We start from the raw sequence: 24,814 nt of genomic DNA, 5'->3' as shown, positions 1-24,814 counted from the left end.
AATTAAAAAAAAAGGAATACATCACATGCAATTCCACATTTCAAATTCACCTAAATCATAGCACCATCGTGATTGCAGGAATAAAATGGGGCTTGATTATGCTGCCCTGATGCTGAGCACATTTACTTGGAAATAAGCACCATTTTGTTGTAGAAAAGGTAATACATTTTAAAGTAAAAATAATAAAATGAGCATCTATAAGCATATACTTGCCTGACTAGCCCCAACTATAACATGTCTGAAAAGAAAGAGTGGTGTAGCAACCAGTGTCAACTCTGGTGGGCCTTGGCATGCCTATATCAGCCCAGGTACTAACACAGGCCTGTTTGCTGTTGTCATAATTTGCCGGTCTCTGGTTCATCTTTTTGGCTGTCCCTGGGGCCCTGGACTTCAGCCCCAAAGTCCAGCCCTAGCAGCATCAAAGCTATGAGTTCCCCCCCCCATCCCAGTATTGTGGGCAAGGAGCAGATGCTGGCAATGCCTGCAGTCAACCCAAATAACAGAAACAAGATACCACTCCCCATATGCTCAGAGGCTTGTGCTACCAAATTCTTCCAAGCTACACAGGACTGTGAAAGACCAACCCAAATGGTGTTTGCATTTTGACCAATTTGTAGGGCAGTGCAATATCTCAGAGAGGAGTTCAGGTCTCCTGCTCCCCTGGTGCATTCACTATAGCTGCTCAATTTCCCTGCTTTTTAAAGTTTGATAGAAATATCTGTTAGCTACAGGTACATTCTTAAACCGCAACTTTTTTTTTAGCGTATTAGTGAACTTTAATTAGATACTTCATTTGTGTCTCTCTGACAATAGCCTTGCCCTAGCTGATGATCCAAATTTGACTTTGACTTTGGAAAAAGATCAACAAATGGCTAGTTTCCAGAATGGAGCACAAAACTGAATACCATTAATGTTTGAAATAACTAGTAGCATTCAACATGGCTGAAGGCTTTCTTTGCATCAAGAAAATATACTATATACTTGGATTTCTTACAAATTAATGTTTTATTGATTAGTTCTCTAATATTACCAAAAATCCACTATTATATATAAGATCACACTACAACCTTCCAAAAATGAGGTACTTTGTATTTTTTTCATAATGATTAATTGCTTTGCAATACAATCCTAATCACATTTACTGAGATACATGTTCCATCAAACTCAAACTTGATTGATGGTTTTACTAGATTCAAGTTTCATTTAACAACTGCATCAGCTAGAGGCTATCGCAGAAGTCAAAAATATGTAAAGCAGAGCACAGAAGTCTCTGTCTCCTCTGCGTGCCTGGAGTGAAAGACGTTAGACCAGCCTTTCTCAACCAGTGTGCCTCCAGATGCTGTTGGACTACAATTCCCATCTTTCCTGACCATTGGCAATGCTGGCTGAGGCTGATGGGAGTTGTGGTCCAACAACATCTGGAGGCACACTGGTTGGGAAAGGCTGCGTTAGACTGACAGGCACACGGGAGACAGCCTTTTCAGTTGTGGCCCCCAAGCTTTGGAATACCTACCCCAAGAAGCCCACTGTGCTCCCTCCCTGATGGTTCTCTGGAGACTTCTGAAAACGTTCTTGTTCTGGAGAGCCTTTGGGAGGGACTGAGAATAGAGCTTGACACTGACTTTATGCCTTCCATGTTAATTTTTACCTCTGTAGTCCCTTCAGTACCACTCCCTATATATATGTATGTGTATATATATATACAATATATACAATATGTGTGTGTATATATATATATATATACACACACATACATATTGTATTTTATGTATTTTAACTGCACTTTATGTATTTTATTTTAATGTTTTTGTGATCTTTATTGTGTACAATTTTATTATGTACATGTTCGATTTTATTGTAAGTCGCCCTGAGTGCCCTGTTGTAGGGTAGAAGGGCAGGATAGAAATAGTTTAAATAAATAAAATAAATAAATAAAAATGCAGACAAAATGTAACCAGCTACCACACTCAGACTGCATAGAAGGGTTATAGCAACCAACTGTCGTTTTCTCTCTGTAACATCTAGTTCTACCCTATGGAGGGTCTCTTCAAGAGACCAATCAATTAATATATTGCTAAAGTACCTATTTTGTTATGTGATAATTCTTTAAACATTCTTGCTTGAACATTATTAGCTCACTCTAAATTTGGATCTCCCCTAGTTTGAAGCAAGAGAATTTTCCTGTTTCCTGGAACAGGGAAATCTTGAAACAATAATCTTTCCCACTGCGTAAGCATCTCAAGACACCCTCCTAGTATATTCTGTAGTGTACTTTAGAATAAGGAACTACATTAAAATGGATAGTGTACTAACCTTCAAATTCTTCTTCATTTTGAAGGGAAGTGTCGCTCAAAATATTTAGCAATCTTAGCACTGGGGTTGGAAGCATCACCAGGTCTTCAATATGGGGAGCTGTTTAAAACAGCATATAAATGACAAAAGTCATCTCTATATCAAAAGGAAATCAGAGATTTATTTATTTTATTTATTTATTATTTGATCTGAATTGGTAGCCAAGAGTTACTAGAACTTACCGAACCCTATCCCCAAACAGTATTAAAGGTCTAGTTTTATCTTGCTGCACCACATACAACATCACTGTAACTCTCATCTAGAGAGATCCTGTGATGTTGTGTTCAGACATCAATGAAGTTTAGGTGAGGTGGGATCACCCAGACTTGATTCAGATATTTAAAACTGTTCACACTGGAGATGTGTGAAGAAAGTAAGTGTTAAATGAAAATTTACCCTTAAGAATCCACAACATGGGGCTCATCTACATGGGGGCTTCTCTGTGTCTGGTGCTACTCACAGCCCCTTTTAATTCTAATGGTTCACATGAGCTTACTGGCAAACAGAAGCTATCACACAGTTTCCCCCATGTAAATCCATACTAACCCAATCCTCTGATAATCTAAAAAGGGAAGGGAAAAACATCTTCACTGCATACCTCTAAGGCTTGCAGATGCTTTGCTCCAATGCTTTTAGGTGGGTGTGTCAATCGTTCCCCTCTCCATGCCCACTCCCTCCTCCTCCTTACTTTCATTTCATTTTCTGAGGTCTGAAGAGTAACTTCTGGCTGCTCTCTCCAGTTCTGCAGGCTTTTAAAAATTGCTGCAAACAGTGCCTTTATTTTCTTTTCCCTTTGTGTGCAAAAGCATAACACTGCTCAAACAAAGATTTCTATTTCAGCTGCATTGTACCAGTGAAAATACAATCACACTTCTGGGTTGCTTTTTAAAAATAATGAAACTAACTGGTAGAACAAACTGAGCATGCTTGGTTGCCAGGAAACTAGAGGGAGTGGAAATGTTAAATTAGAGGCTGAGGTCATTAAGAAACTGCATGATTGATCCTTCCCCTCCAGTGTAAATAGAAAACGCCATGTTTGCAGTTGGCATTGAGCCCTTACTGTGGACTGTGCAGATAGAAAACGGAGGTAAAAACATCTTTAATATGAAGTAATGCTCCCATGTGGATAAGCCCATGGTTAGAGACCCCCCTTAAGGGTAAAGATTTGTTTTTAAATTGCCAGTTGTTAACCAGCTTAAACTGATGCAGAGAACAGATAGAAAATGTAAAAAAAAAAAAGCGAATGAAGGGTCAGGGCTGCTTTAGCAAGAATTATTTGTGGCTACAAAAACACAAGGTATTACATGCCCTACCAAATGGAATGCTGAAGAAGGGGCTGCACAGGGCTTTTGCAGCAGTAGCTCTTTCCTCTTGGTCAACATGAAGCATGCTGGAAAGCAAAAGCATTCTTTATTTTATAATGTAGTTCTGCAAGTCTGCAGAATATTTTTGAAAAACACACAATCACAGCTCCAAACCTTGATGGACCAGACAATAGTTTGCTGGACCTTAACACAATCTTGGGAGTGCTCCATTTGGGCCCTAAAACTGTTAAAATCAGGGATCCCATAATAATAACATTAATAATACAACAGACTCCTTGACCAACTAAGATAAAAACTATGAATGGATCCTTTGTTGTTATAGCCCTGTTCGTAAATTGGGTGTATTTCAGTTATCTTTTGGGGGATTAGGAGTGAGTGGTAAAGACAATGAAAAAACCCCTTACATTTCTCTCTTTCCATCTCATGACAACAGCGGGAAATCCAGGAGAAGGTGGGTTTGCCTAGTCTAGACAGGGGCACACTCTCTCTAGTGGAATTTTGCAACTGGAATATAAATCTGGATTAGGCTTTATTATTAGACTCTCCAAGTAATGGAGTGAAGCAGGAGTGCCTTTTATCAGTTATGTGGATACCTCCACACTGGATACTCTGATGACGTTTCTTTCTAGAAAAATAGTAATCTTGCCACAGGGAACCATGCCCTGGTAATTTCAGTATTTACAGGGAACATAGGAAAATGCCTGTGTTGGAACTATAATAATTATTTTATTTATTTATTTATTATTTGATTTATATCCCGCCCTTCCTCCCAGCAGGGCCCAGGGTGGCAAACAGAAACGCTAAAAACACTATAAAAACATCTTTTAAAAAGGGTTAAAAACATATTAAAAAAATATTAAAAAGCAATTCTAACACAGACGCAGACTGGGATAATGGTGGTGCATGACTTGTTGATATATGCCATGTTAATTTCTCTTGCTGTATAAATATCTCAAATGTTTTTCTAGTAGTCAAAAGTAGCTGAAGTGATATAGATGAAGAAAGATTCAATCAACTGTACTTACTATATAATCCTATGCACGTCTACTCAAAAGTCCTATTGGGTTCAACAGAATTTACTCCCATGTAAGCATGTTTAGGACTGGACCCTTAATGTGGCTAAAATCTCTTATTGAAACAAATTCAAAACTTTACTTGGATTTTTTTAAAAAAACAACTGGAATACTTCTTTAAAACTGCCCATTTTGGTTGGTACCATTATCATCATAACATAATGACCAGAATTGTATACAGTATTCAAAGAAAGGCCACACCTTACGTGTTCATAAAGGCATTACAACAGTAACAGTGTGGTTTTTTTAAAATTCTTTCCATTTCAAACAACAATTCCACTCATCCTTTGCTGAACTGCATTTATAGGGCTGGGCTAGAACTGCAGGACATAATCCAGAGGAAAACATTTCATAAGCTAGCCTCCTTTCAAACTAACAGGGACAGCATACCTTTTCAGGAGGTCTCTAAGATGATAGGCTGGGATGGCAGAATTTACCATACTTTTGCTTGCAAAAATGTGATCAATAATGGCAGAATTATTTGCCTAGAAAGGAGGAAGAAAAGAAAAACTTCTCAGAAGGAAAAAAATAACTAGCAGAACTGGCTACTGCTGTTAACCCCCAATCTCCTCATTAGGATAATATCAGTAAATCGTTCAACAATTCCTATTCCTTCATGTGCTCAGTATTGAAGCAAATAAAATTGTAGCATTTAAGTTTATTTTGTCAGTTCCTAAAATGAGCTGCCTCCATTCTCTTCAGCCACCTCTATGCTTTCAGTGACAAGAGCCTCCAGGTCAGCCTGTGAACATAAGAACATAAGAAGAGCCTGCTGGATCAGGCCAGTGGCCCATCTAGTCCAGCATCCTGTTCTCACAGTGGCCAACCAGGTGCCTGGGGGAAGCCCGCAAGCAGGACCCGAGTGCAAGAACACTCTCCCCTCCTGAGGCTTCCGGCAACTGGTTTTCAGAAGCATGCTGCCTCTGACTAGGGTGGCACAGCACAGCCATCACAGCTAGTAGCCACTGATAGCCCTGTCCTCCATGAATTTGTCTAATCTTCTTTTAAAGCCATCCAAGCTGGTGGCCATTACTGCATCTTGTGGGAGCAAATTCCATAGTTTAACTATGCGCTGAGTAAAGAAGTACTTCCTTTTGTCTGTCCTGAATCTTCCAACATTCAGCTTCTTTGAATGTCCACGAGTTCTAGTATTATGAGAGAGGGAGAAGAACCACAACATAAAGCACCACAACATAGGAACCCAGGACAGTGGCTTATGCTGAATCAGACCATTGGTCTGTCTAGCTCAGTGGTTCCCAAACGTTTCCCCCCAGGGACTATTTGAAAATTGCTGATGGTCTTGGTGGATCACTGAATGATCTTTCTGCCTGTTGTAGCCATTGTAATGTCCTGTGTTAGATGCTGCACGATTTTTAATTGTATTTTTATTGCTTCTCTCCTTTCTTATATTGTATTTTAGTGTATTACAATTTGCACTCCATCGGATTCAGAGTGTAAAGGAAACAATAACATACAATTAAAAATCAGTATGAAGATTTAATGTGGATATGCTGTAGACCACCTGACTGAAGCTCTCAGACTACAGTTTGGGAATCCCTGATCTAGCTCAATACTGTCTACACTGACTGGCAGAGGCTCTCCAGGATTCCAGGCAGGAGTCTCTCTCAGCACTACCTGGAGATACGAGGAATTGAACGGGACCTTCTGCATACTGAGCCAATGCTCTGCCATTGAGATATGGCCCTCCCCCTAAATCACTGTACAAGCGTCAAGTGAGTAAATCAATCAAATCTGCATGGATTTGCATGTGTGTTAAAGCAACAATTCTAAAGTGAGAATAATACCAGTTGCTTCATCTTAGGTAGATACAGTAGGGCCCCGCTTCCAGGCGCTCCGCTTCCCGGCGTTCCGCTAATGCGGCGGCTTTCGTTTTCAATTTTAAAGCTGCTTCTGCGGCATTTTCACGCGACGCACCCTATTAAACTCAATGGGGTTCCGCTTTACGGCAGGGATCCGGAACGGAACCCACCGTATAAGCGAGGCCCTACTGTATCTGAAGCTACCTTAGGCCAAAGTAGACAAATGGCAGAGCATGGAAAAGTTGTTACTTTTTTGAACTACAACTCCCATTAACCCGAATCCAGTGGCCATGCTGGCTGGGGCTGATGGGAGTTGTAGTTTAAAAAAGTAACTTTTCCAAGCTCTGACAAATGGTCTATCTAGTCCAGCGTTAGCAAGTGTCTGCAACATCCAGCATTATCTATTGTGACTGGTAGCACCTCTCCAAGGTCTCTGGCAGAGAAGGACCTTTCCCATCACCTGCTACCTGATTCTTTCTAATTGGAGATCCCAGGGATTGGATCTGAGAATGCCTGTACGCAAAGCATGCATTCTGCCACTGAGCTATGGATCCTCCCTTTTGCAGTCTCACTTTTTAAAGCAGCTTTGGACCAGGACGCACCAACTCTTTAACAGGCTGGTTCGGCACACAGCCAAAAGAAGGTGTTCTACCAATGAGCTTTTTTTGCTTTATCCCAGATAACAAATAGCAGGCATCATATTTGGAGAGGCATTATTCCCCTCACACAACAGGGGGAATGGCCCCTCTTAAGAGTTTTTAATACGTATTTGGTTTCAAAGTAACTTATTTTTAATAGTAATAATCTGTTGACTGGTTGACCAGGGACACTTGTTAGCCGATTAAAATTATTTTTATTGATTCATTTATATGGGGGATGAGGGAGAAAATTGATTTAGTTACATTTAAACGTGACCCTACCTAGCTGGCACTTTCTGAAACCGTAAAGAAGGTCTGGTTTTGCCTAACAAACATGGCTCTGTGGCAATGTATTGTGAGGGAAACATCTTGCCTGGATTGGGGCCTCCAATAGGCTGGGAGACTGTCAGTTCCCACGGCTGAATCCAGTTAATTAAGCAGGCAGTGAGAACACCTGCTTAGCATCCTGAGGCTGGCACCTCAAGGCCACAGACCTGGGAAGGTGAAAGGAACTGCATGACGGTTAGGCACAAAGGCTCTAGAAGAGCTCATCATTATGAAGCCCTCTGATTGGCTAATTAATTCCTGGCTGTTGCTGGGCTTTTTCTCATAAAAGGAGACTTAAGACTTTGGTCTAAATGCTCAATGCTATTGACTTGTTCCTGATGTTATCCAGGCTATGCAACTCTGGGGAGAGTTGGAACCATGAAGTCACTCTACCTAGCTTTCTACGGTTTGTGAGTATAGAATAGATTAGACATATTTGTTATTTTAGCCTATGATCTGAACTCTCGGTATTTTGACTTTCATCTTCTGGGTGTTTGGTTTAGGGAATTGTTTTGCTGCTATGTTTCTACACTTATATTTTTATTTTAAATAAAAGCTACCTCTTATGTACCAGTGTGTGTTTATTGCAGGGGAGTTTTGGCTCTGAATCCAATGTTTTAGCTATTTAGCCACAAGCTGCTGTATAACTGGGTCTTTTTACCTTAGGCTCCAGGACAAATAGTTTGGTTCTTGTCCCTTGGAATATTTGGCAGGTCTATTTTCTCTGATACTTTGGATTTTTTCTTGGCCCAGTGACAGTCTACCTACCTTACAGGGTTGGCATTTGGCTTAACTCAGCCCTGGTACAGGAGGTGTGGGTTGTGTATGGCCAAGATCAATTGCCCTGGAGTAGGGAGGGGTTGACATGGGAGTTTGTAACAAAAGCAATATGAGAACTGAAACACAGCCTTCCTTCAAAACTTGCACATCTTCAAATTTTTGAATACAGTTGTCCAGTCAAGTACAAAAATACATATATACTAGGTTAAAGTAGACCCTCCGTGGCGCAGAGAGGTAAGCGGTGGTAATGCAGCCAAAGCTCTGCTCACAGCTGGAGTTCGATTCCAAAGGAAGGAGGAAGTCAAATCTCCGGTAAAAGGGGTCGAGGTCCACTCAGCCTTCCATCCATCCGTGGTCGGTAAAATGAGTACTTGGCATATGCTGGGGGGTAGGGAAAGGCCGGGGAAGGAACTGGCAATCCCACCTCATATATACGGTCTGCCTAGTAAATATCACAAGACATCACCCTAAGAGTCGGAAATGACTCTCACTACAAGTGCGGGGTGTGATGTTCCTGCTTATAGTGTAAATATGGTAAGTGCTGTTTATATAGAAGACATATGGTAAGTGGAGTGAAAGAGGAGGGGGGAGTACATGAGCAGCAGAATGCTGGATGATTGGCTGAGCGTTTGAATGGCTGGGAGTATAAATGGAAGAATGACAGTTGAATCTAGGAGGTGTTTAGAAGGTGGTTGGGGTGGTGAATTGAGAGGTGGAGAGAAAGGTTGAGGTGGTATTTGGAGGTGGGGTTGTTGAGAGTGAGTCGGAGTTCTGAGGCAATTAGTAAAAAGTTAAGTACCTAACAGAATATAGATGAAACCATACGCTTGTGAAACATTCCTTAAGTAATCTTGTTATTTCCTGTTGTTAGTAAATAAATACTTATTTGGTTTTCCAAAGGCCTGATCCTTGGCTGGGGAAATATACAGACCAGAAGGGAGGGCAAGGTAATTACCAAGGATGAACAGAAACTGTATCTAATGGTGGCAGCGGTGAAGGGAGAGATTGTAACAAGTCACGTATCCAGAGCAACCCAGAGTTGTACGCTTTAAATATAAAGATACAAGGGGGTTGGGAACAGCATAGGCACACAGTCACAAAGTAACAAGCTATAGAGAGACTTAGGCAAAGTCTCTGGGAGTTTGGGTTACAGAAAGTGACTGGTGGTGCTGCCTAGCAGTGGGATTTGTTGAATCTGTGCTAGAGCTGAAAAGGGTAAGAAGAAAACCTGACGTTCCTGTCTGCTGGTAGCCACAAGTGAGAGCTTCACTGGTGGTGCTGGGGAAGGATGTCACACGGGGACACCTTTACATTAGGTTAAAGTGTCCCTAAAAATGCATATATTAGCAAAAATAATATACAAAATGCATTATTTTAGAGGAAACCTCTCTGTAAAAATACATATAGAAGACAAAAGTGCATACAAAAATGCGTGTATAAGGCAAAATGCTCTAGGCTTTTCCAAGTTGGACAAGCAAATAAGTTAAAATTTATGCTTCATTTGCTGTATTGGGGACAGATTAGCTAGCTACTAGTTACCCTGGTGGGTTGATTTCTTATTCCCTCATCTTTCCACTGTAAATGTACAGCTTAGCTCGCTTGCTTATTACACTTAGCATTATTTGTACTGCAAGTACCCTAGAGGTAGTGCAGACTGTTCAGCAATACATTGTGATCTGGATTGTGTGGATGGTGGCCTGGGAAGTGGAGGATCCTCCCTTAGTAAAGGGAGTGGATTTGATGATCTTCTGATACTTCCCAGACCTACGATTCCTATCTCTCCCTTGAAAGAAGACGCAACATACCTGGTTAAGGACACTGAGCAGCTACTGTCACTGGGCTAGGAGACTTCCAAGATGACTCATGGAGGGGATTGAGGATTGCGCACACTATAGCTTAATAGCAAGGCACTGCATTACAGGGAAGGCTTATAGCTCAGTGGTGGTGTGCCTGCATGCAAAAAGTACCAGGTTTAATTTTTGGCATCTCTGGTAGAGATCTGAGAAAGATTCCTGCCAGAAACCCTGGAGAGCTACTTCCAGTCACTATAGACAAGATCGAGGGCTCATCTACATGCTGATTTAGTGTGTGTTTGGTGCTACTCGCATCTCTTTTTAATTCGCATGGTTCACATGATGTTACTGGTAAACAGAAGCTATCCTGCAGTTCCCCCCCTGTAAATCTGTACTAACCCAATCTGCTGATCATGCGAAATGTTTAGAATAATACGGCTCCATTCCGCTCCACACATCTTTTCACACAGTTTGCTTTGATGGTTTTTAGTAGGCAGGTGGATCGTCACTATCAGCTACTCCCGTTTCTCTGCCCACTAACTCTCCCATGAATTCCATTTTGTTTTTGGTGGTTTATCCAGTAACTTCTGACTGCTCTGTCCTCCCCCTTCACCGTTTGCTGCAGCCCTCCCTTCTTTCTCCCCAAGTAAACTTCCTTCACTCCTGCAACAAGCGATGGGAATTCACTGGATTTTATCATTCTTTCTCATATTCTCTATCTTTGCAGAGAGAATTTTGAAGTAACATCTCTCCGCGCCTGGTTTCTGATTTCCCCCCGAAAAAATCCAAGTGGATTTTTTTTAAAGTCACCTCAAAAAAATCAATATTAATGTCAATATTTTAAAGAAAATATCAATACTGATATTTTGAGAAAATAAGGATATTGATATTTTGAGAAATATAAGTATTGGTATTTTGAGAAAATATCGTTTATATTGATGTTTTTTTTTAAATATTGATATATTTGTTTTCCAGCAGGAAAAATTAATTCAGAAAAAGCAAGGGGCCGTGGAGAAAGGGGGCAGCAATGACCCCACTTCTTTTCAACCACCAAACTTCAGGAAGCGGTGGGGGCAGGAGGGAGTGGAAATACTGCACAGGTCAAAAATATTTGCACACGCACCCAGTAACTGAGCAACCGGAGGGAGTAAAAATGTAAAATTAGAGGGCGGGGCTACAAGGAAACAGCAACACTAATCTTAGAGGAACGTGTGAATGGAAAAGAACAGATTTGAAGCTACCATTGGGCACTAAGTGTGGACCTTGCAAATCTATTATGATGGTAAAAGCAGTGTATTTGCTAAGAAGAAATGCTCCCATGTGGGTAAGCCCCCAGTTAGAAGGGGTCTTTTAAACTCTGACCCCCAGGAGGGTAATATAGACCACTCAACAGCCCGCTGTCAAGAATTTGCACGGCACTTTGCAGATAAAGTCGCTCAGATTCACTCTGACTTGGACGCTAAAATTGATACAGTCTCAGGGGATGTAACTTTGGCTCCTGCTTGTCCAATAATAATGGATTCCCGAGGATGTGGACAAGATCCTTGGAGAGGCGAGAGCCACCACCATGTCTGCTGGATCCTTGCCCTTCCTGGCTCATCAAAAGTGCCAGAGGGGGACTGGCCGAGTGGGTGAGGGGAGTGGTAAATGCCTCTTTACAACAAGGCAGAATTCCATCATGCCTAAAAGAGGCAGTTGTACAGCCTTTGTTGAAAAAGCCCTCCCTGGATCCCTCCATAATGGGAAATTATCGTCCAGTCTCCAACATTCCATTTTTGGGCAAGGTAATAGAGCATGTGGTGGCCGCCCAGCTCCAGAGATTGAAACGGATTATCTGGATCCATTTTAGTCTGGTTTCAGGCCTGGTTACGGGACAGAGACAGCTTTGGTCGCCTTGGTGGATGACCTTCACAGAGAGGATGACCTTCGCAGACAGCTGGACAGGGGGAGTGTGTTCCTGTTAGTTCTACTTGACCTCTCAGTGGCTTTCGATACCATCGACCAGGGTATCCTCCTGGACCGCCTTGTTGGGATGGGACTTGGGGGCACCGTGTTATGATGGCTCCATTCCTTTCTGGAGGGACAAACTCAGAAGGTGGTGCTGGGGGACTCCTGTTCGACTTCTTGGCCGTTGACCTATGGGGTCCCTCAGGGTTCAGTTTTGTCCCCCATGTTATTTAACATCTATATGAAACCGCTGGGTGAGGTTGTCCGGGGGTTTGGTGTCATCAGTATGCAGATGACACCCAACTCTCCTTTCCACCTAAAGCCAAGGAAGCTGTCCTGGTCCTGAACCAGTGCCTGGCATCAGTGATGGACTGGATGAGGGTGAACAAATTGAAACTAAATCCAGACAAGACAGAGGTGCTCCTGGTCAGTCGAAGGGCAGATCAGGGAATAGGGATTCAGCCTGTGCTGGATGGGGTTACACTCCCCCTGAAGACACAGGTTCGCAGTTTGGGTGTGCTCCTGGACTCAGCTCTGAACTTGGAGGCCCAGGTCTTGGCCGTGGCCAGGAGTGCCTTTGCCCAGTTAAGACTAGTGCGCCAGCTGTGCCCGTTCCTGGAAATGCCTGATTTGACTATGGTGCTGCATGCCTTAGTTACATCCCATTTAGATTACTGTAACGCACTCTACGTGGGGCTGCCTTTGAAGACTGTTCGGAAACTTAAACTGGTACAAAGAGCTGTAGCCAGAGTATTAACGGGCTGGTTACAGGGACCATACAACTCCCTTGTTACAACAGCTCCACTGGCTGCCAGTTTGTTTCCTGTCACAATTCAAAGTGCTGGTTTTGACCTTTAAAGCCCTATACGGCCCAGGTCCAGGCTATCTGTCAGACCGTATCTCCCTATACGAGCCTGCCCGGGCCCTGAGATCTTCAGGAGAGGCCCTTCTCTCAGTCCCAACACCCTCACAAGTGCGATTGGTGGGGACACGAGATAGGGCCTCCTCGGTGGCTGCTCCTAGGTTCTGGAACTCCCTTCCTAGGGAGGCACGAATGGCCCCCTCCTTGCCATCCTTCCATCCGCAAGTAAAGACTTTTTTATTCCGACAGGCTTTTGGGATAGAAGGTGTTTAGAATTGGGCTTTACAAGGCTTGTTTTATTGTTTTACATTATTATCTGTATTATTTTAAATTGTTTTTAGATTTTTAAGTGCCTTTTACGGTTTTAAGGTTGTGCATAGTTTAATGGTATTTTAATTGTATGTTTTTCTATGTTTTTAACTACATGTAGTTCTATTTGTAAGCCGCCCTGAGTTCCAGTTTGGAAAAAGGGCGGGGTAAAAATAAAGTTTCAATTCAATCAGCTCCTATAAGTCAGCTTCTTATGTTCCTATGACACATAATTTAAGCTCTGATGACACCTCCTTCCCAAGCTAAGTATTACTTATTTCAGACTGTTAAGGTATTGGCTCCCACCAGGAGAGCCAGAATGTTTAATGTTTTTTCTGTCCAGCAAGGCAAATTCAAGCCACATAAGGTGCTGCCTTATATAAAGAGGAGTTTCAAAGCTCCTGAAGAGCCATTGCCACCAAAGTTGAGGAATAATTCTGGGAATCAAAATGCCAAAAGCCAGCTGATCTCTCTGCAAAGCTACTCACCCTCCATTCCTGAGATTGTACAATATATTTCAGTTTCATTCCTGAGACCATCTCCAGTAATACTATTCCAAGACTCCAAAGATCTACAGCAGCAGTACATTCAGTTCCACCTTGTTCTCCTGCTTTGGAAAGGTAATTTTGCAGCTCAGCCTCAGGAGCCCGGTACCCATCTGTCTGAATGTACTTCACATCCTGTGGAGAATCAAGAGCTTCTTTAGAACTGTACATTCATAACCAAGTACCATGTTGGTTTTGCAGCCTTACATTCTATTTGGTTTACAGTGGTCCAGAGAAACTGCCTATTTAGGTTGCTTCGCACAGATAAGTGTTTCTTTATGATATATTTTGCTACTCTAAGAATTTGTCAAGAAACTATTTTAAAAGTAACCCCTCGAGCAAACTTACAGCAAAACTTTGTGGTTTAAACTTATACTGGTTCAAAGGGTTGTAAAAAGGAAGGCCTGCTTGTCACTGCAAAACCATCACAGTGTATGTTTAAATGTTAACGCATGCTGTTCCAGATGCAAGAATCCTAGCGCTACAAAATCTTTGTTCTTCTGCTATAAGTAGAATTGCTCTGTGCTTTTCACACACTTAAGGGATATAGCTTTTTTTCTGTTCACATTAAGCGGATGTAATGTCATCATTCGCTCCCTCCAAATGCATTTGGGGCTCAAAGAAAAAAATGATTTAGACCAGTAAAGGGATGTTTAAAAGTTGCATTATTTGGGGATGCTGTGTGTGTGTAATTCTTATATTGTCCCCTCTCCCACCTTACCTTGCTATGCTTTGAACTGCACTTTTCTCCCTGATTAGCTCTGACACCAGATGTGAGTCAATCAAGGAGAAATCTGCAGTTTAAAGCAAGCATCATTTGGTGGTTTTGAAAAAAAAAATACCAGGGCTTCCTTCAGCTCTTTAGTAGGAGAGTTTAAAAGACAGCAGAGAAGAAGCCCAGAACATGGGAAGGGAATCCCCCCTTTTCTCCAGAGTCTTCTCAGAGTACAGCCTTCTGAAAGCAGCAAGAGGTTGACTTCCCTTCTTGCTGCTTTTAGCTCCATGAGTGTTTGAGATTGCTTGGGAAGAAAGGATTTCCCTTTGTTTACAGTAAATCTTGCAGTTTTCTTACACATCTGTGAAACAGAAAACCTCAGTGCTACCTCCCTTGGAGCACTAAGCAGTTCCAAACAATTCTTTAAAATGTTACTTGCACAATGCTGCAATGATGCTCAGTCATAATAATAATTTCCATAAAGATTTCAGGAGAGTTTTTAATCACAGCACTACATCAACACATTGTCCCGTCCAGAGTCGGACCCAAGAGGCTGAGACGTTGGTGCAAGTAAATCTTGTTTTATTAGAGTAATGGATACATCAAAAGCAGTGTGCTTCATAGAGTTCCTACAATAACTCACTATAATTCCCTAACAACACTTTAGACCTGCTCTGCAACGTAAAAGAGAGTTGACGCAACACCCCCCTCTCAACTCAGCAGACTTATATAGGGGAAGTTTTGGAGCGCAATCTCTCACTCCTTCGTACCCCCGCCCTCTGACCAGTACGCTTTTCCCGCTGTTGAGAGCGAGGTGAAGGGGGGCAAACTTCCAACGGCTCATCTGACAAAACAGGGTCCTTATCAACAGACAGGGAAGTAGAAGGCGGGGAAGCCTCAGACATCTCTAAGTTACGGGTGGACAAAGGGGGAGTTACTGCTCTTTCGGAATCCTCCCCTAACGGCTCCGAGAGGGCGTTTGGAGGCTGAGCACTATCCTGAAAGAGGGAGGGTTCACCCGTGGGAATTGCCGGAGCATCTAACACACTCCCTTCCTCCAAGGCTGGAAAAGACACAACAACAGCTGGACCTTCCGTGCCTTCTGGCCGTGGAGGTGCCTGCAATTCATGCCTTCCCCCTCCCTACTCATCGAGAGAGAGCGGAGGCTCGACACACATACACACATAGAATTAAAGCTCCCAGTTTCTACTTATTTATTTATTAAATTTACATTCCGCACTTCCTCCCAGAAGTAGCCCCGGGTAGCAAACTTATATCCCACCCTTCCTTCCAAAGGATTCCAGTTTCTAGCTGAAAGGAATTTCATGGTTATAGAGAGACAGATATCTTTTTACAGATTTGAAAGCGCTGTGAGAGAATTTTTATTTCCCCCAGTGTACACACATCTTTTATCCAGCAGTTTTTTTGGGAGCTTTTGAAAAAATACACCCCCCTGCAAAACTGTTTAGCAAAGGCAAAAGTAGCATGAGTGTAAACACCACAAGGAACAACCCCTCTCTCAACATTCAGCAGGGAAAAAGAACTATGATATGTCTGGGGGAGGACAGAGGGGCTTCTGAGGGAGTAAGCCTGGCAAATGCAAGGGTCTGAGGTGGCAGTTACATCTAAATGACAAGGGTCCCCTAAAAACATTCAGCATTTCCTGCAGGCATTTTGTCTCCACAGTGACCTTCTTGCCTCTGGAACAAGCTCCAGAAGTACTGCCTAAAAGGTTTCAGTGTCGCTTGACCAACCTGATTTCCCTCCTTGAAGCTAAGTCCGAAGTCAATGAGCTTGAAGCGCTCCTCCTCTGCACTCCACAGGATGTTACGTGGCTTCAGGTCTGCATGCACATAGCCTTTGTGGTGGAGGAAGGCCAGGGCTTCTAGGATGTCTCGGGCACAGTGCTGGGTTATCCACATAGAGCAGCCATGCTGACTGGAATGCACAAGCAGCTCTGACACACTGACATCCAGCAACTCTAACAAAAGGCAGTACGATGGGCCTTTAGCAGAAGCACAGGTGGTGAACACACCATACAGGGTCACTGAAAGTAGAAAATACAAAAAAACAAAAACCTGGCAGGAGTTACACAGTGTAGAACCGCTAGTCCTTCGAAGCTCTTCTCTAATTAGCACTGCAGCTCTTCCCACAAAAAGCCACATTTGGAAAATAAAGGATTCAGGTGTTTCAAGTACTCCCAAGCTATACACCTCTTTGGAACTAATCGTCTCCCGTTTAAGAGTATCCTTACCTTGCAACTCTTTGACACTGACTATCAAGGAAAACCAGAAGCAGCAAATAAGGTCAGCAACAAAACAGTCCTTAAGTTGCACCAAATAAAACTCTAGTGCAGATTAGTGCATGGTTTTACTGCAACAGCGGTCATTGCCAACATTAAGATACATAAATGTATTCAGACGCTCTCAGTACTCTGCTCAGGGTCCAGTATCCCATCATTTGAGAAGGAAATCTTTCTGGCTGAATTCCTCCCTACTGCTCAATATTTTGGTTATTTTCCCCTACAAGTCTTGGTTCTCTCATTGCCAATTCCTGTATTGAGCAGGGAGTTGCACTCAATAGTTTCATAGGCCCCTTCCAACTCTACTATTCTATGATTCTATGCTGTTGGCAACTGCGTGGCAGCGAAGGATATGCATTTCCAATATACACCCTAATGCTCTTTATGGACAGCCTACCTATTCTTTTTGCCTTTTGAGTTTTAGAGGGAAACCTTTGTTGTTCCTCAGAACCAGCTCCCAGAAACAAATTTGTTTTCTACAGCTACAAGCTCCATTATTAGTTACTATCAGCTTGCTCTCTGCTGTATGATGGCTGCAGAAAGCCATTTGCCTTATGCTGACCACTTGTACATTTATGCAACTGTGCAGAACCAATCATCAATCATGTGATTAATTTTATCAAGCCCTTGACATTTACAATTAGTTTGCATGGTGGTGGTGGGCAAAAGGGGATGGTGCAGTGATAAAAAAATCACCTCCCTAAATATATACAGCCATGTGGTTGCATGTGCCTTGCAAGGGGTTAAGAAGCTGTCACCAGAAGGTAAATAGCCATCTGCTACTGACAATTGACAGCAGCTTTGAAAGCGAAGTAAGATGAAAGCACTGCAACTTTGACATGCCATGTAAATCTCAGCCATGGAAGGGCATGCTCACATTTGTTATTTATCTGAAATATTTAAAAATTACTACCCTTCAGCAAACAAAAAAAACTATTCACACAAAGGAGTCTCATCTGTTTCTAACTCAGGCTTTAGATGAAACAAATGCAATCAACAGTAGTTCCACCAGCCTTCCCCAACCTACTGCCCTTCAGACATTTTGGACTACAACTCCGGTCAATCCCAACCAGCGTGGCTGATAGTCAGGGAGGATGGTAATCCAAAACATCTGGAGGGCAACAGGTTGGGGACGGCCAACTTACATCACTCCCAGTACCATATTACATGATATTTGGGACATCCTTTCCCCTTATAGATTGCACCAAATGTGCTGATCCTTTGATTCTTCCAGTAAGGTTACATGTTGTGCATGGGTACCAAATTTATTTACATTTATATCCTGCATTTCTTCCACTGTGGAATTTGAGGTGGTATCCCAGGAGGACCCCTGGGCACTGACCAGATCCAGATCTTCTTAGAGCAAGGTGGTTGCTAACTTGCAAAGATGACATGCAATGAACCAGAGCTTTAGACCTACCTGTGCAGATGTGCCTTGACTTAGCCACTTCTGATATGTTGTCTGTCAAAGGATCAATTGCTAATTCTATAAATGGGTGCTGAATTAAAACACCCTTGCTAGCCACATTTGTGGGATGGATTAATCATAAAACATATCCGGTAGCTTTTGAGTTTAGTCCCAACAAATGACATAAGATGCCTCACTTTTAGGTTTCAGAACTGCTTATCAGGTTGTTCTTGATGCAGGATGTGCCCCCAGAAAGATGTATGACTGCTGGAGACCAAGCATGGGGTTAAAATTTAGAGAGGGCTCCCCTCAGTTTAGTATTACACAATTCAGTTGCAGCATAGCCCCTGCAAAACTCCAGTCTCCTACACCTATCGCTGCAGCATGTGGCGCTCCCCTCCCCCATGTTAGCAACCATCATGAGCAGCAAAGAAAAGTGCTGGAGCCACACTGAACCAATGGGTAGTGATGTGATCACCAGGACAGTTCTTTGAAAAGCAAGCCATAGCCCCCAGTGCACAGGATCTCACTGTGGGAGTACAGTGGCTTTTATCCAGGTTGTTGGAGAGGTTAAGAGAAAAAAAACCTCTTTTATCTCCACCTCAGAACAAGATGGGCCTCAAGTTGTCTTCCTGAAATCCCCCTGCATATTGAGTCTCCTTTCAGCGAGAAAGGAGGGTGCTCACTTCACACATGGTCTTGAAGCTCTTGCTCCTCTGCCATCTCTCAGCAGTCAACTCTGGCATTAAAGACGTTTCTAGCCAGAGCTGAGCCGCTGCAATTTCATCATGGGCGGTGCCAGTCCACAGCTGAGCTCCACCGTTGAAAACCGGCGCCGACCGGTACTGAACTAGAAACTCCACTCTGCATATGTTCAGGATCTCAGCAGGCTGGCAAGCAAGGTCCGCGGCAGCAAGATCATGTTCCACACCCCCCCCGTTCACACCACCCCAGGCCGGTCCCTGCGGCTTCGCTCGTGCTCGCTGCCTCTCACCGATGTTGCGGTGGCCCCGAAGCTCTTCCAGCGCGGCGCGCTCCTTGCGGAAGCCGTAATCACGCCCCACTCCTTCGCCGGACCTTGCCGGAGCCAGCAGCCCGAGATCCGACGGCAGAAACTCCTTGACGGCGGCCGGTGGGGCGCGGGGGTCGCCGACGCAGCGCACCTGGTAGACTGCGGCCGACGAGCCACTGCCCAGCGGGGCCTGCACTTGCCACAGCCGCCCCAGTGCCTCCACCATCGACGACCCCGCCGCCATTCTGCGGAAAGCAAAGACGAGAAAGGGGACAGAAGGAGTCACATCTCCTGGTCGCAGCCGTCGCCTTGCAGACTAGAGACGAAGGGCAGGCGGAGGGTCCCCGCCCGCGCCAGGTGGCGGCGGCTCCGCTCCGTCCCCCTGCCGCGGCAGTAGAGGTGGCCGCCAAAGGCCCGTCTCCCTCTGCTGGCGGACCGCGCGCGGCGGAGCAGGGCAGCTGCTCCTCTTGGCTCACTTCTGCCGGTTGGGAGGAGCCGGTCGGGCAGCCGGTCGCGCTGCAGCCGCCTCTAACTCCTGCCACCCGAAGGCCTGGACGCGGACAAAGGGGGTGGTTCTGGGGAAGCTCTTTTACAGCGTGGGGTTTCCCCCCAGAACTGCGAGATATAGTCGATCAACAGCAACTGTGTCGCCGATTAACCAGGAAATGAAGTTTAATTAAACAAATACCAGAAGGTATAAAAACTTCAGATGCTAAGCATGATCTTAGAAGAAGCAGCCCTTTATGAGATTGTGAGAAGGATTAGGCGGAGTCTCTTGCTAAGGTTGACTCACATATCTAGAAACAAAGTACGCCGCTAAGATGCAGCATGACGGATACATTTGTTTATTTCGGTCATTAATCAGCTCATATAAAATTTACTGACAGCTGTCTTTGATCAGGTGACATCCCTGTTCTTGCTTCTTTGTTTTCCCCTAGCATGAAGCGGAAGTCCTCCGTCTTAAAAATGACCTGCCTGACACTGTTACTTGGGGTCATGTTGTGTTGCAGGGCAGGGGCAGCCCCAGCCCAAAGGGCAGATCTAGGCTGTGTTTTGGTAAACTGGGAAACATTTTGATCCTCTATTTGGTTTAATGTTTTTTAAGCGTACTTGTTTAAAGAGAGGCATAATTATTTGGTTGTCCAACCTATGTTTCCGAAATCAGATAAAACAGAGAACCAAAATTTCCAAAATAGATTTGTACACAGCAGGTAGATTACATTTTGTATAATCTGTATACAATATATATTTGTATATATTTTGTATATTTTGTTTGAAATATTTCAAACATTCAATACAATGTTAATTATAATTTTTGTTATTACAAATCCCAAATCATTCATTACTTGCTTTAATTGGCATTACCACCACATCCAATATAGAACTAAGAAAACTCTTCAATGAACTTTTACCTGAAATTACAAAATACTCAGAATCAAAAACACTCTGTGCTCTTAAAACATGACTTTCTTTGCTTTAAATTTTGAAAATCTTTCACTGTTCTATTGATATTCCTCCTTCTAGGAGCAAGGAATATAAATTTAACAAACTAACTCCCAACAAATCTCTCTTGCATCATTGTTTAAAAATGTTTTTTTATCATTATTTGAGAAGCTATGTTCCCTACTCGCTATGGAGACTGGCAAAGTTAAAAGAATCCATAGAGCTATAATTGGAAAACTGAGTTTATCTTCACGAACAAACTTCATTACTTCTTTCGTATTTGAATTTTTCTTTAGTCATCTTGACTTTGTGGACACTGCTACAAAAGGGCTGCCGTAAGCAGGACAGGGCCGGTCACAAAATGGCTGCCATGGGAGTGTGAACAATGAAATCCCAATATTTACTACTGTAAACAAAACACTCATTTCACAGAAGGCCTAAAGACAGTAATTGCCCAAGAACCTCAGTAAAAGGCTAAGGTGCGTCATATGAGCCTCCAAACATACAGCAACTCCTTTTAATCCAGTCTTTTGCTCCAACATAACATCCATTTCACAGAAGCCATGTCATTTCCCCAAATCACCTTCAAATAAAATACACCACCCATACCCACATGCACACCTTTTCCCTCCCATACAGGCCCTGGGTCCTCCATTTTTAGTTCCACCCACAGCCTCTAGCCTAGATCTTCCATTTTTTTCTCCCCCCACAGTAACTACCTTTCCTTCTCCCACTGAGGCACTCGCTACTTCCACTCCTCTCCTTGGAAGCCTCATGCTCTCCCGCTGATAGTGTCCAGTTAGAACTATTCCCTCTCTTCTCTCTGCTGGTCCTGCCCAGTTAGAACTGTTCTCTCCATTCTAATTAGTGTCTGAGAGGAAAGGGAACAGTTTTAACTGGTCTTCTCTCTGCTGGTAGTATCCTTTTCTGATTATGTGGCCAATCATAATGGTAGAGGGCCTAAGAAAACTGTGCCAGTGAGAGTTAGGAAATGCTGGTGGCCATTGTAATTTATAATTGTGTGCTAAAAAGAGCAGAGACCCTGGAGGGCATTCTGGTAGGTCTCTGTGAGCACAATGTTGCGGTTAGGCTCTGCATTGAGGGCCCTGGGCCTTTAGTGTATGTGGTCAGTGTGGTGTAGTGGTTAGAGTGTGGGACTGGGGAAATCCAGGTTCTAGTCCCTGCTCAGCCGTGAAGCACACTGGGTGACTTTGGGCCAGTCACTGACTCTCAGCCTAACCTACCTTTTAGGTTATTGAGAGGATAAAATGGAGGGGAAGAAGGCAGATTTCCTGTTTCTTCCACCTTCAGGCAAGGACCAACCACCTTCCTAACACTCAGCACAACCAGATTAACCCTACTCCTACATTTTGCCTTTTATGCTGCTTCCCCGACACTCCACAGCACATAGCATTATTTAGATCTTTCTGGAATTATGCAAATACTTGCAACTGTTTTTTTTTTTTAAAGGCCTTTTATTAAAATATTATTCCGTCTTTGGGGATTAGTAGAGGTATAGGAGGTCTGTCTTACCCCCTTTGCTTCTTGTCACTAGCTTAAGGTTATCCTATCTAGCAACAGGGGGACTGTCCATATAGGCGAATTAGGTGGTTCCCTAGGGTGCCATGTTTGTGTGTGTGTGTGGAAATAAAATTAAAAATTCAAATAACAAAGATGTCATTATTTCATTTCTATGTAGCAATAATGAGATCGCTCTTTCAGCACAAACATTTCTGTTTGCCTGACAGAGTGAACTTTACTCCCCTCCCCATGTGCTGTAGGTGTGATCTGGGGGAGAGGGTGTAAGGGGCGGAGAGGGGGGAAGCCATGAATACATTACCATGAAGCCAAAAGGAGGTTTCCACATGCAAACATATTTGTATGGGGGTATCTAGTAACATAGTAAGGGGCTCTTACTGGCTCCTTCCCTTCTTTTAAAAAACACAAAATGACTTATCTATTCATTAGCAAAGCAGACTACACATCAACAGATAGGATAATAAACAGATATGAGCTCAGCAAATAACTGCTCCTAATGTTTTTTATAAACCAAGAAGGTTTTTATAATCTTTTTGAAGATCAGGGAGAGTCAAGTAAACTTTCCTGGGAAGTCAGAGATGAGACACTCCTATGTCCCCACTGTCTGAACATCCCAATATGATATTAAGGCATAAAGGAGGCCTATACAAGCAGAGAAACTCCTGGAGACACCCTGTTTTGGGGATGTCTAAGTTTATGGGGTGAGTGGAGAGACAACAACAACACTCATAAGATGAAAAGAGCTTTTATTGTACAATCTGAACTTCAAACATACTCAACAGATTTAATTATAGAGATCTAGTTTATTTTTTGTAAAAGCTATGATTTTCAAATACTAGTCCTGTTGCAGATTCTCCTTCATTAAAAAGTGATACGGAATTTTTCTTCAGTTTCTACATGCCAGCATAATATATACAATAAATTTATACTAGATGTATGCATACACACATATGTATCGGAAATAGATATCTGAATGATGACATTAGACATATGAAGAATGCATACATTTCAAGAGAAATTGATAAAACTATAACATACTTTTCCAGTGATTCTTTTCTCAGGAAAATTAGGCTGCAGTTCTGTGCACACTTGTTTATGAGTAAGCCCCCACTGAACACCATGGACCTGAGTAAATATGCACAGGACAACCTTGCACAATGACCTCAGTTTGACCATCTATCTTCAACTGTATCTAAAAACATACCTATCCAAACAGTTCAACAAGTTATACGTACACTTTGATCTGAGTAGACATTTTACACAGAATTACATTTTCTCTTGGATGAGCAGGATGGCTGATCCACAATCCAGTCCTACGCAGAGTTAGTGTGCTTAAGCTTGCTGATTTCAGTGGGTTTAGTTGTGGCTAACTCTGCAAAGGAATAGGCTGCTGTCTTTTATTGAGAGAGGCACTGTGCCTTAAGATCCATGTAATAAAAATCAGGAGGTACCATTTTTCCAGCATTGGAACAGCAATGATTAGATCCGCTTCTGTCACTTGAGGCTCAGGTAGCCTCGGTGGCACGAAATGCGTTTTACCAGCTTCGGCTTGTAGCCCAACTACGACCCTATCTGGACAGGGAGAACCTAGCCTCAGTTATTCATGCTCTGGTAACCTCTAGATTGGATTACTGTAATGCTCTCTACGTAGGGTTACCTTTGAAAACGATTCGGAAACTTCAGCTAGTGCAGAATGCTGCGGCCAGAGTTCTTACTGGGATGAAGAAATTTGACCACATAACACCTATTCTGGCCCAACTGCACTGGCTTCCAATATGTTTCCGGGCCAGATTCAAAGTGTTGGTCCTTACCTATAAAGCCCTTAACGGCACTGGACCGCAATATCTGATGGAACGCCTCTCCCACTATGTTCCTACCCGTTCACTCTGCTCGATGTCTAAGGCCCTTCTCCGGGTCCCAACCCATACAGAGGCCCGGAGAACAGTAACAAGATCTAGGGCCTTTTCGGTGGTGGCCCCCAAATTATGGAATGCCCTCCCAGATGAGATACGCCTGGCGCCTTCCCTGTCATCTTTCCGGCGCCAGGTAAAAACCCACCTCTTCACCCAGGCATTTTAATGTATTTTATGCTTTTAATCTTACTTATTTTATTTCTAGTTTTCTTTTACTTTGTTTATATAATGTTTTATATTGTTTGCGCAATACACACTTGCTGTATTTTAAATATTGTGGTTTTATCATGTTGTACACTGCCCTGGGAGCTGTTAGCTATAGGGCGGTTTAGAAATGCAACTAAAAAAAAAAAAAAAAAATGATGACAAAAATTTCATCTACTAAATTTCTGCCTGCCCTAAGAGTACAAAGTACACCTAAAATGGTTGCTTTCAAAATCTCATAATTATGCTTTGTAAGTGTCAATGGAGAATGTTATCTAAATGTTTGATGTGTATATTTCACACTCAGTGAAATTTATTTCAGTAGTTGATATCTGATAATAAATGTGCAATGTAATTTAATATTTCACAGTATTGAGAGCTAAACTGCAACAGAATCCCACAGTGGCTTTCAAAACTTCCTTCCTTCGGGGAATGCTTCCCATGTGTGCCAAGGAGCCCAAACAAGTTGCAGAGGGTTCTGGGTCTTGTCCTAGGGTGAGTAGTCAG

At 43.0% G+C, this 24,814-nt stretch overlaps 1 protein-coding gene across 4 annotated transcripts in view; it reads right to left on the bottom strand.

Moving 5' to 3' along the window:
* UHMK1 (U2AF homology motif kinase 1) overlaps positions 1–19,917 on the bottom strand; it is a 37,454-nt gene extending 17,537 nt beyond the window's left edge. For all 4 annotated transcript variants that reach the window (XM_061584715.1, XM_061584731.1, XM_061584740.1 and 1 more), the window contains exons 1-6: positions 19,191–19,917; positions 16,241–16,533; positions 13,715–13,906; positions 5,141–5,235; positions 3,666–3,742; positions 2,314–2,412 (exon numbers count right to left, since the gene is read on the bottom strand). In XM_061584715.1, coding sequence (XP_061440699.1) covers positions 2,314–2,412; positions 3,666–3,742; positions 5,141–5,235; positions 13,715–13,906; positions 16,241–16,533; positions 19,191–19,452 — 1,018 coding nt within the window. In that variant the 5' untranslated portion in view covers positions 19,453–19,917. The remainder of the gene's footprint in view (positions 1–2,313; positions 2,413–3,665; positions 3,743–5,140; positions 5,236–13,714; positions 13,907–16,240; positions 16,534–19,190) is intronic.
* Positions 19,918–24,814: the final 4,897 nt, after the last annotated feature.

This window comes from Rhineura floridana, chromosome 1 (genome assembly GCF_030035675.1).
Source record: "Rhineura floridana isolate rRhiFlo1 chromosome 1, rRhiFlo1.hap2, whole genome shotgun sequence".
NCBI lineage: Eukaryota > Metazoa > Chordata > Lepidosauria > Squamata > Rhineuridae > Rhineura > Rhineura floridana.
This window is presented reverse-complemented; position numbering and strand designations above follow the sequence as displayed.